This window comes from Salvia hispanica, chromosome 4 (genome assembly GCF_029641045.1).
Source record: "Salvia hispanica isolate PSC_SH4W2 chromosome 4, Shi_PSC_v1, whole genome shotgun sequence".
In the NCBI taxonomy this organism is placed as follows: domain Eukaryota; kingdom Viridiplantae; phylum Streptophyta; class Magnoliopsida; order Lamiales; family Lamiaceae; genus Salvia; species Salvia hispanica.
This window is the reverse complement of record NC_142695.1, coordinates 36,895,318-36,907,926: the sequence shown is the minus strand read 5'-3', so window position 1 is coordinate 36,907,926 and position 12,609 is coordinate 36,895,318. Positions and strand designations below refer to the sequence as shown.

At 41.5% G+C, this 12,609-nt stretch overlaps 1 protein-coding gene across 1 annotated transcript; it reads right to left on the bottom strand.

Moving 5' to 3' along the window:
- Nucleotides 1-579: 579 nt before the first annotated feature.
- On the bottom strand, nt 580-4,718 carry LOC148928576 (uncharacterized). The gene is made up of 3 exons (XM_089056712.1): nt 2,254-4,718; nt 1,546-2,176; nt 580-1,494 (listed from the first exon to the last, which is right to left on the bottom strand). Exons 1-3 carry the CDS (start codon nt 4,716-4,718, stop codon nt 580-582), a joined length of 4,011 nt encoding a protein of 1,336 aa, XP_088912838.1.
- Between the last annotated feature and the right edge of the window lie 7,891 nt (nt 4,719-12,609).

Sequence of the window (12,609 nt, the reverse complement as noted above, 5' to 3'; positions counted from 1 at the left end):
TTGAACTTAAATGGTTTTAGAGGGATCAAGTAAAACCCATAAAGCATGAGAATTTACTTCAGACGAGAGTTCGAAAGAACATGAGGTAGGTCATGAAAATAGGATGAAACTACCATAAATCTCAAATTCCATAGAAGACTGACCGATCAAAATTTGCAAAAATTCCGGACAGCAATGAATGATATCGTTCAAACATGTCAAAGCCTAAAACAATCAGTCGCGGCAGAATTTAGAAACATAGACAAATGTCATGAAGTAGCACTATCAATGGTTCAATGACATCATGTTATTTGAAAAATGAAATCACATCAATGGATTCACGGGTTTGTTGAGGGCAACTCAAAGTGATTGGAACATTTCAGAAAATTAACACGATCAAACCCGTTTTTTTTTTTTTTTTTTTCAATTGAACACCTTCCTGGTGGAGGGTTTGAGTAGGTCCCTCATCCCATATATATCATGTCAAAACAAATTACAGTCAGGCAAACCCAAAAGTGGAGTGCCAAAAATCAAGGAAAGGGATTACAAGGAAACTATCCCTTTCCAAACACAAAGCAAAAAAATCAAAGAACAAAAAAATCAACCGAAACTGAAACTAGACATACCTATCTGATCTAGTTGCGCTAAAGCTTTCACTGTAGCCGAGGCCGATCCTGCCGTAAATGTAGTTAGTATCGAGCCATATTTTCCCAGCGAAGCCAAATGATCTGCTGCTTTATTCCCCTCTCTCCGTATATGTGAAATCCTCCAGGTGGTATCTCGGAGTGCAATTCTAATCCTTGCCAAAGTGTGTCTGGTTTTTGCCGGCCCCAGTTGCCCTTTTTCAAGAAATGATCCCAAGGTCTCTACGTCTGTTTCTATCCAGATGTTTTGACTGTGACGTTTGGCCATCATGACCCCTTCCAGCAGCGCCATCACCTCGGCCTCCCATCCAGAATCTGCCTTCACAGGAGTGCAAAAGGCTTCTACTATATCTCCAAAACAGTTGCGAAGGAGGCCTCCTCCCCCAGCCCTGTTTGTTGAACCTTCAAACGCCCCATCTATGTTTAATTTCATCCAAGACTGCTCAGGCGGCCTCCATTGCACTTTCACTACTTTCTTAGGCTTGTTCCGACCAGCTTGAGCTTCCATAAAATCCACTTTTGGCACACATCCACTCCACTGCTCTGGACCAAGATGACCTGCAAGCACCAGATTTCTGAGGTGGGCCATAACCCGGTGACATACATTCTCAACTTTAAAAACTATTTCCCGATGAACACATCCATTTCTCTCTGTCCAGATGTACCAGAGGATCAGGCAGGGAATGAGATTGCAGATGTGGTGTTTGTTCCTTTCTCTCATGTGTCTCTGCCACCATCTCAGCCTAGCTTCTAAGTTGTACTCAGTTCTTCCGAAAGCCGGCACAAGGGGAAACCATCGTGCAAAATGGTTCCAGATCTTCCTTGCTGCCTCCCCATTCACGAACAGGTGTAACCTCGACTCGGTGTCTGGCTTCACACAACAACGACACTTAGACGCCAAGGATACCCCCCTCTATTGTACCTTTTCATCCACTGGAATACGATTGACTAGCAGCCTCCATAGAAATACCAATATAGTAGGATTGATTCCCTTGCTCCAGATGATTTTAAAAACTTCCATCTCCTCCCCTCTGTGACGTACTTCCTCCCATGCTGAAGCAACAGTGAAGTTACCATGTGGGGTCAGGTTCCACCTTGCCTTATCCTCCCCATTAACATCTACTGGGATGCCTCTAATTTCCTCCAAAACCTCCCCTGGAACTCCCCAATCATGAAGTAAGTCCTGGAGGGCGTCTTCATTCCAGCTTGCTTCTATCCAAAGGTCCTTTACCCAAATGAAATCTGGAAGACCCTCCTTCAAGCAAAGGTTCACAAGTGGCTGTTCTTTCACCCATATATCCTTCCAGAAGTTTAGTCTCCCCTTCCCCAGCAGCCAGCTGATCCTACTTTGACATTTTAGCCCAACTTTATACATCCTCCGCCACGTAGGGCTAAATCGACCAGAGCGGTAAATGGAGAGGGAAGATGAGATAGACCAGTATTTCCTATGCATATATTCAGCCCATAAAGAGTTTCTCTCACGAAATCTCCACCAAAGCTTGAAGCTAAAGCTTCCACTGTGTCTACCATGCGTCGTATTCCCAATCCTCCCTCTGCAGTAGGTTTGCAGACATCTAGCCATTTTATCCAGTGCGTTTTAGAAGAAGTGTTGCAAGATCCCCAAAAGAACCTAGCCAATACTTGTTCCATCATCTTCATGGCTCCTTTTGTGGGTTCAAGGACCTGGAAAATGTGGATAGGTATTGCCCCCAAAATGCTTTTTATTAAGGTTAGTCTTCCCCTAAAGGAGAGTTGTCTGTGACACCAACTATTAATCTTTTCAGAGATTTTGTCTCTGATGAACATATATAGATTTTTCTTGTTTCTTCCACGGAAGATGGGGACCCCCAAATATGTACACGGCAGTTGCCCTTGTTGAAAACCTCCAGCCGAGATAACACCTGCTGCCCATCCCTCGTACTTCTTGTCTATATAAAAACAACTCTTCCCTTCATTTATCAGTTGTCCTGAAACTTCCATGTAATGCTTGAGGCAGCCTTTGAGCTTCCGAATTGTTGCTCTTCTTGCTTGTGTAAAAATAAGGATATCGTCCGCATATGCAAGGTGAGACACACCCATTGTATACCGAGCTGTGCAGAAACACATCTCCTTCTTTCCTAGAATGAGCCGATCCAAAAGGCGTGATAGGTAATCAGCCGCAAGAATAAACAGGGAAGGGGATAGGGGGTCTCCTTGTCGTAGCCCCCGTGAAGACTTGAAGAAACCCGATGGTGATCCATTAATAAGAATCGAAAACCAACATGAGCTAATACACCTCTCAACCATCCCCAACCACGTCTCTGAAAACCCCATTTTTTCCATAACTTTCAATAAAAAAGGCCACTGAACCCGATCATATGCTTTCGCCATATCTAGCTTAAGTGCTAGGTTAGGAGAGGGATTACATTTCCACATTTCATGGAAAATTTCTTTTGCCAAAAGGACATTGTCACTAAGGAGACGTCCCTTGACAAACCCGCTTTGGTTAGGGGCAGTTACCATTGGGAGGAGCGGCGCCATTCTTTTAGCAATGAGCTTGGATATGATCTTGTTTGAAACATTGCACAAGCTTATGGGCCTGTACTCCGCCCACGTTGAAGGGTTTTTCTTCTTAGGAATCAGAATGATCATCATCGCCGCAATTCCCCTTGGTATCTGAGATCCCTGGAAAAAGTCAATAACTGCTTCCAAGACATCCGAGCCAACAATCTGCCAGCAAGTTTGGTAAAATAGAGAAGAATAGCCATCCGGCCCCGAAGCACTCTCCGGATTGATGCTAAAAACCACATCCCTGACCTCCTGCTCTGAAGGCCTCTTCTCTAATTCTTCCATATTAAAATCATTGGGCAGAGATTCCAGAATTTCCAGATCCGGCTCCTGTAGAACATCAATATCAGATGTTAGCAAACTTTGGAAAAAATTAACAGCTGAGTTTCTAATCTCTCCATCTTCCGAGAGGGTTTGATCTCCCTCTTCAATAGAGTGAATTCTAGCCTTAGTTCTTTTATGTTTAACCCATCCTTGAAAGAATTTGGAGTTTCTCTCTCCATCCACAGACCACCTTATAGCCGCCTTTTGTTTCCAATAATCATCCTCCATTTTCAGCCGTAGTATAAGCTCAGCCGCCTTCCTATTCATCTCTGCTCTGTCAAAAGGGCTCTGACTTCTTTCAAAGTTCATAATGGCTTCTTGTGCATCCACCTGTGCCTGCTTTATCTTCTCAAAGATGTTACCAAACACATTCTTATTCCAGATCCTCAAGCATTTCTTTAGTCTGCTAAGTTTAACTTGGAGATTTATCATGCCCCTTTCCCCGGTAGGAGTTAGCCAGCTTCTCTCTACCTCCTGCAAAAACGCGTGGTGTCTAACCCACATATTTTGGAACCTGAAAGGAGGCCGAACAGGCGGCCCAGGGACCTGGCATTGTATGAGCAACGGGTTGTGATCTGACATCACTCTAGGAAGGTTGGTGACTCTAGTTGTCGAGAAGAGGTCAAGCCATCCTTCTGCTATCAGAGCCGTGTCTAGTCTTTCGAAAGTATCCCCTCTGGACCAAGTAAATTTTGCACCATCTGCACCAAGGTCAAGAAGTTGACAATCATTAATTACATCAGCAAAATCCATCATTTCCCCAGCTCTGTTTAGGGTGGACCCCTGCCTCTCCTCGTCCGAAACAAAAATATTAAAGTCTCCCCCCACGAGCCACGGTAATCCTTCCATCCTAATAGCTATCTCTCTGAGTTTATCCCAGAGCGGTCTCCTTCCAGCTCTAGAATATTTACCATACACTATTGATAAGTGAAAAGGGGTTGGATGCACCATGGTGGAGAAACGAGCGTGCAACACTTGTTCCGAGATATCCCATTCGTCCACCTCAACCTCAAACTCTGCAAAAAGCCAAATCTGCTCATTCTCATTATTCCCCTTGTGTTGTAGCCCAAACCTTCTACTGAAAAACTCAGGCTTCGACTTTATCATTGGCTCAATGATGGCCAAAATCGAGACTCTATGGGTCCTTATCATATGTTTGATGATGCTTTGGGTGCCTGCGTTAGCTACACCTCGAGCATTCCAAATCATAATGTTGTAAGGCATATTAACACAACTGTGGTATTTCGGAGGTCTCAAACCTCCCTTTCTTCTGTTTTCCACTCTCTATTTGTAGTTCTGAAACTTCCTCCCTCGCCTCCCTCTTTTCCACAAGGATTCCTTGATCTGAGGTACCCTCTTCAACCTGCTCCTCATCTGGATCCTAGTCATTTTCATCCTCATATTGCTCTGTATCAAAGTCTCCATTAGGGAGCATTTTAAAGAATTTCGGATTGGATAAGATCATATTTTCCACATCCCCCATCGCCTCTCTCAAGTTTGCCTCAGATTTTCCATAAGCTTTCTCAAAATACCCAAGAGAGCTCTTATCCAGCTCTCTCTGAGAAGACCCTCTCCCTCCCCCTCTGCCACGATCAAAAGAAAGGGATCTTCCAGCACCTCTGCCTTTATTTCTTCCCTGTCACCCTCTTCTACTCCAAACCGTCTGAAAACCACCCTCGTCCCCCACACCAGCATCGTGTATGCCTGAGAATGGCAAAGAACACACACTTGGATTCCCTTCTTTCCCCCCCTCGCTGACCATTGCTATTATATCCCCTCTAGCCTGCTGACCATCTTCTACCCCTTCTATCTGCTTCTCCTTTTCTCTCTGCTGCACAACCCCTTCCACATCCATATTATTATTCCTGCTCACATTATTCCCACCTTTGTGATCTGTTTGTTTCCTACTATTTTGGGGTTTATTATAATCCCTCTTGGTCGGCTTTTCCTTGTTACCATTTGCATAACATGCATCTGTGGAGTGCCCCACATGCCTACACTCATGGCAATATTTCGGGATCCTGTCCCATTTGACCTTTTGTCGAAGCTCCCGTCCTTGGATGTCAATCACAATTTCCTCCGGTGGCGATCTCGATATATCAATCTCAACGCAAATTCTTGCAAAGGATAATCTCTCTTGAGAGATTGTTGCATAATCAACCTGAATTGGTGTCCCCAAAAGGCCTCCTATAGCAAATAAGGCTGACTTCTCGTATAGATGAATTGGGAGACCAACTAGGTTGCACCATATTGTGGCAATCGGGGATTCAAAGAAAGGGTCGAACTCCGGCGTCCATTTGAATGTTCTCATTGGATGTCTTTCTATAAACCACACCGGCAATCCATTTGGTCCACTTAGCATTTTGGCATAATCAGAGATCATCCTAAACTGGATTAGGATGTGTTTTGCATTGATATAACTCCAAGTATACCCCCCTAGAAATCGCAAGCCTTGAAGTGCCTTTTGGTTTTGTTGTGATGACGGAAAAGAATGAGAAAATTTCTCTACAATTGCATATCCAAGTTTCTCAGCAAGAAAGTCTGCATCAGCACCTGAGAAATAGATAGCCGGTAGGCCTGACCTCTCCCCCACCGTCCCAATTCGTTTGATCTTATCAGGCTCAAATGTAAACGGGTCTTTCTCCCCTGCCTTAAGAATATCTGCAATTGATTGCTTCTGTCCTTTCCCGATTATCCCTCCTGTAGAAGGAACCCGTTGTTGCTTCACTGACTCAGCTCCAAACTGAGGGGGTGAGCTGTGACCACTCTCTGCTTTAGCTCCAGCTCTCTGATTGTTCTCTCCCCTCCCCAACTTCCCCTGTTGCAGAGGTGGCTGGTATATAGCCTTGCCCTTTCCCCTCATGCTAATCCCTTCTTTTAGAGTAGGGAAATCCTCATCTAAAAACTTCCCTCCCGGAGGGGACTCAGGCTGAGTTACTCCCCCATTTGCAGCCCACATTGAACCTTCCCCACCATTCCCTATTATAAGCGAACCGTTCACCCTCTCATCCTCCCCAGTTTTTAAAAAATTCATGTTCTGGAGGGGCTGAGCTTCACAGAGATCCAAAGCAATGTCGGAATCATTCAAGGCCAGGCCATCGTTCACCACCATCGTCAAGCCCTTTTCTAGCCCCTTATCTAACCCCCATTGCACCTGCTCAACCCCTTCCTCCACAGACTCACACTCTCCATCCACTCCACAGATCCTCAAGTCAAGAGCCATACCCTCAAACCCACCCCCTGCCTCAGGCAAAACATCAAGCACATTGTCTGCAAAAATCTCAGAAGACCCACCCTCACCCAACAGCCCATTCTCCTCCTTCTCAGCCATCACAACAACCCCTCCACCAGTGGACTCAATTCCACCAGAGTTAACCTCTTCTCCCAAGCCCTCCCCCAGACCAGCATCATCCTCACCACATTCCGAGATTGTCGCCAGAATCTGTAAACCCCTTCCTCCGTACCCCTTCTTCCCCTTATTGGTTTTCAGGTCCGACCCCTCCAAGCCCTTCTTCCCCGAGCTGCGCAGAGCTCTACCTCGCAAGCCACCTTTTCTCATTTCTGCCATTCTCATCATTGGCGACTTCGGCCCAGATTTTGCCCGACGGCCACGAGAAATGGCGGATCGCAAAGAAATCTTCCTCTCCAACCTCCTAGATTTGGGCGAGTCGATCTCCACACCTTTGCTCAGAATCGGAGATCCCTTCTCCTCACTCTCTGAAGGTAATTCCTCAATCCGCGAAGCTCCATCCACCGGAAACGCCTCCATATTACCCGAATCAGCCATCCCACCCGAAACACCACAAACAACAGCAAAGGACACTCGCTGGAACCAACCGCCTCCTCCCTCCCACCGAGGAAAGCGGCTATGGAACAGAAATCCGATGAGACAAAAAACACCCCGATTACGAAGAAAAGAAATCCGATGAAACAGTAACGAGAACGTAGCAAATCCCAGCGAGAATTAGGAAAGAGTTACTGTGTGAAAATCGCACACACTAGGTGTGTAGATCCCCCATTCTCTGCTTTTGATTATACACAATCAAACCCGTTAACGAAGAAGAGAACATCATATCATCAACTTGGTGTTGGCGAAAGAAAAATCATTGAGCTACAAAGAATTTCACTTCTGCAAGAACGAACTGGCGAAATGAAGAGGTGAACAAAATTCCAAGTAGAATATTCCATCATTTGAATAAATCAGGTCTGGAGATGTGATCATACTAAAGGTCATAACTGCAAACAACTTTAGGATCAAAGTTCAATGACGGAGGCTCATAAAATCAAATATCGTCCTTATGAATGACGAATTAAAGAAGACTACTCAATCCAGATGTCCAAAGTTACAAGGGCAAACACCAAATTTTCAAGCCAAGTGAGTCATGACTTGTTATAGGAAAAGAAATAATGGATATCACTTGCAAATTGTGAATCAACTAAGGCGTTTAAATAGACAATGGCTCACGGTTATTCAAAACGTCCCGAAGAACTTAGGATCCAAGTAAGTACTGTTGATTTAAAGATCGGTTATTCAAGCTACGAAGGTCGCACTCTCTCGCACATTTTTCGCGAGCATGAACATGGTAACATCGTTCTATGAAACCGTGGATTCCAAATTGAGATTCATCGTATCATCGAAATTAATAACTATTTTTTATGGTCGCATCTTCAAAGTCTTCTTCTTGCCATGCCACATGGTCATTTTCGATTGCCATTATACACGCGATCTTAATGTGTCATAAACGTCGTCGTATTTGTGTCGCGTCGCCACTTTGGCAGGGTATGCAAGACTGCATAGTTTTATTAGCTCTTAGGTATGATCTCACCATTGTAAGGATACACCAAGTTCAACATATATATATTTTCGTTGGTTTTATCACTCAGGAAAGTGATATTGCAGTTGTCATCTTGCAACTGAGTTCTAGCACGTTCAGTCTGGCCTACTTCTTAGGCACTCTATAATTTCAAGCATAGCTTGAAGTCTCACACTTCAACGTATATTTGATCATTACTTAACTCAAGCTCCATATGGCTTCTATGTTCGCAACAGAGTTCACAAATTTCACATTTCACTCTCGTAGTGATTCTATACGATACCTTGTACTTCATTGGTCATAGATTATCACCACATGAAACTTCATTCATATATTGCACAATCAAACATGTTTGTCATATAACCCATTTGGTGTTTCATAACAAGCATCGTAAATCGATATATGTGAATAGCAACACTCAGTCAATCAATCATTCATGGAATCGCATTTCATAAATCATGCAGTTCATGCGCATCTACATCACAATCACAATTCGCAACCACACGCGTATCATGCTTTGCCTTTCACAGTTTCATAGTCATGAAATTTCAACCACATAGGCACAAAGTTTTGTCGTTCATGGAAGCAACATGTATTTCCTTCAAGTTAATTCTTTAGTTTCGCAGAAGTGATAACAAATCTCAACATCAACCAATACAAGTTCACAATCATACTTCAATATCCATCACATTCAACGCCTTCATGCCTCATTGTTAAAAACAATTTGTATATTCTCATAATGTCTCCCATTTCGTATCTTCACACCATTTTTCAAAAGACATAGTATTTACTTCACATTTCTCATAGGTGTTGTTTCACATACAATCAAGAAATCACAGTCATATAGGATTTCATTCATCCAAGCACATAGAAGTCTAACACATATTCGCCGATTTTCTTTATCGAGTAAAATACAAGTTCACTTGCACAACATCATTCATCATTCTTTTTGCATAATCACACTTTGCAATTTCGCATGCATGCATAATCATCATTTTATACTCCAACACAAATTTCCAAAAATCACAACAACTCCCATTCGCTTCAACTTCCAACATTTCATAATTCAAATCAATATTCAAAGATACGGGTTACCTCATTCATCGTGGTTGAGCGGAGACGAGTCGTGGTGTTGAGTCTTCGACGATTATTATTTAATCAATTTTCCCAAATTTCAGATTTTAAGACAACAAGACTCTTGGGTCCAGAGCGGAAAGAACTGAGGCTCTGATACCAACTGTAACAGCCCGACATTTCTAGGGTATAATAAATACGGCGACTGTTAACTAGGCGAACTTAAGGCGACGAAAAAATTAGACTAGGGTTTCATTTAAAGAGATTTGACCAAGTATTTAATGAAGTATCAAGGCAATAAGTCAACAGCTAACTCACGAGAATCAAGATTTAATAGATATAATGGACTAAGCTCAAAAGTCAAAGGTTTATTGTAGCTCCAACAAAACGCAATAATTTCCAATATTCCCAATCAAGGAGCAAGTTCAAAACAACCTAAAATAGTAAGTTTCAAAATATTCAGCGGAAGCATTTCCAAGAGAAAGCGGAGCCATGTATGAGGACACGACTACACTCAAAATCCCAACCATCCATATTATTTGATTCAACCATCTCAACACCACCGACCGCCCATCGCCGCTCAACCTGCACATAGGGAAAACACATGCAGGGCTGAGTATTTTAAGCATACTCAGTGGACTCATGCCAAAACATTTTATAGTTATGCCACCCTTACCATAGTGAACTCGAGGTTTTGCATTTATTTAAAGATAAGCATCGAGTATCACAAAATATATCATGGACTGGCCAGTCAAATAATACCTCCCATTTTCTCATCAATTATCATTTCATTTGGTGCGACGAAGTGTGGCCACACTTTCGCCCACGAGATCGGCCGACTAGCAAGGACGGCTCCCGATCTCCCGTGTACACTAGCCTGATAGGGTTTGCGACCCTACTCAGACCCGAATTCTTTTTTATAGCCCTTTAGCCTAATGGAGCGTACTCACAATCTAGGCATCAGGCACACAAAATATCCAAAATAATTATAGGCATGGCATAACAGTTTAATCCACCCTTATTGCTCCACTTTCATATATTTGCAACATAAGAGAGAGTTTAGAATAAAGCCCACCTCGATTTCCTTCGAGTTCAAAAATGCACTTCTTCTTGTTATCACACCGGGAACGCGAACTATCACCTTTAGTTCATATATTTCAAATAAGTCTCAATCATGGATCAAAATCATGCATGTTCTCACGTTTCCCTTTTCCCATCGATTATTTTCAATATCACCAATCAAAATCAAAGTACGATTATCATATCGTTTTTATTCACACAACAATTCCAGATTTATCATCAAATCGTGTCACGCATGAGTGTTTCCCACACACAACACATGCACACACACACAACACACATGTGCACGCATACCGAGGCGTGCACACACACACACGGTCACACACCCACACATGCATCAAAATTCACTGATTAATTTCCCCCTTCACTCGATCTAAATGCATGTGGACTCAAGAACACCGATTGATCGGTAGAAGAAGAGGAGATCAAAATAAAAATACCTTTTCAATAGAACAATCGGTAGGAAACAAGTAGGATCTTGATTCTTCAACAAAATCTTGAATTGCAGCTTCAATTCTTCTCCAAAAGATGAAGAATTAATGAAGAAAGTAGGAGAAAAATTTGAGAGAGTGGGGAGAAGTGGGAGACGGTTTTTTTCCAAGAGTGGGAGGCGTGATTTTGGTGTGCTAGGGTTAGGTCTCTCACTCTTATTTATAGAGTGCAAAATATAATATCTTTAATTAAATAAATTAAAGATTTGGAAGAGATTTAAGGAGTAGTTGGCGTTAATTTGGTTGAGGAAAAATAGGGATTTCGAAATTTAGGCCTTTTAATTAGCCTATGATTTAATTTGAATATTTCACGGAGTAGAATAAAATATCACGGAGCAAGAAAATAATAAATATTCTCCCCAATTTAATAGTGAAAAGTGGCGTGTAGTTTGCCTTTCTCAAAAGGGATTTAATTAAAATCCTATTTAAATTAGGATATGGTAAGATCTTCTGAGATTTGGCAAGATATGCTAGGATATTTGAATTTATTTATGGAAGAGAATAAACAAGGGATCAAATAATATAATAAAATAATCCCTTCTCCCATAATATAAGGGATTTTCGAAAATTTCATCAACAAACAAGGAATAATCGGACTTTGGATTTAATTTGGATAATTATCCACGCAATAATTAAATCCAAGAAAATAGGATTTCTTTCCAATAAATAGGAGGGGTCGAAAATTCCACATGATTAAATAATACTCCTATTTAATTCTCACTCATCCCTTAGGAAAATAATTCACCACAAATATTATTTCTTCCCGCATCAAAATATTCATCTATTCGAATTTCACCTCCACTTCACATTTTCCAACGACTTTGACCATTCCACGGCCACGTCATATTTTCCATAATATTGACTATTCAATAGCCACGTCACATATTCAACAAGTTTGACTATTCAACTCAAACTTAACTCCATATCGCAATTAGGTCACAACGAATATTGCAATAAATCATTTATCATTTAATTCCCCACAATCATAGCATTTAATGCAAAAATTTCCACGTCACAAAAATTAGGATTCGAAAAAACGGGTCGTTACAAATACTTCAACTATTATGCTCCCAATTCTCTCTATTTTACTATACTACTATATATTAAAAATATGTATTATTCACGACCAATATTATATTTTTTTGAACGGAGATATGTATTAATCCTTAATCATGAATATCTATTGTGAATTCATCAATTTGCTAGGATGATTTCCTAATCTTGTATTCGAGTTCTATTAAAAAAAAGTTTTTGAATTTATACATTTTGAGTGCGAATTCTTATATGTTTCGCATAGAATATGTGGCTGGAAAATAAAATCCTTCCTAAAAAAATTATTCCCTCCGTCCTAGATTTATAGTCACATTTAGTTATGGCACGGATTTTAAGGAATTTGTGGAGTGTGTAATTAATGAAGTGAGATGATAGAGTGTGTAATAAATGAAGTGAGATGAATGAGTGAGATGATGGAGCGTGTATTAAATAAAGTGAGATGATGGAGTGTGTATTAAATGAAGTGAGTTGGTTGAAGGTGGGTCTCTTTTTGACTTTTTGGTTTCTTATTTTTGTTTTGGTCATTTTTGTATTGATAATGATATTTGGGTGTAATTTAGTGAATAATGAGGTAAAATTTTATGTTCAAGTATGGAAAATTCT

Bases quoted from the DNA above. Each gene is read 5' to 3' on its own strand.
- LOC148928576 (XM_089056712.1), bottom strand. From the start codon at position 4,718: ATGCCTTACAACATTATGATTTGGAATGCTCGAGGTGTAGCTAACGCA. The intron at 2,177-2,253 runs GTTCTTTTGGGG...AACCTACTGCAG, and splicing joins ATGGAACAAGTATTGGCTAG to AGGGAGGATTGGGAATACGA. The intron at 1,495-1,545 runs GTACAATAGAGG...TGTTGTGTGAAG, and splicing joins GTATTCCAGTGGATGAAAAG to CCAGACACCGAGTCGAGGTT.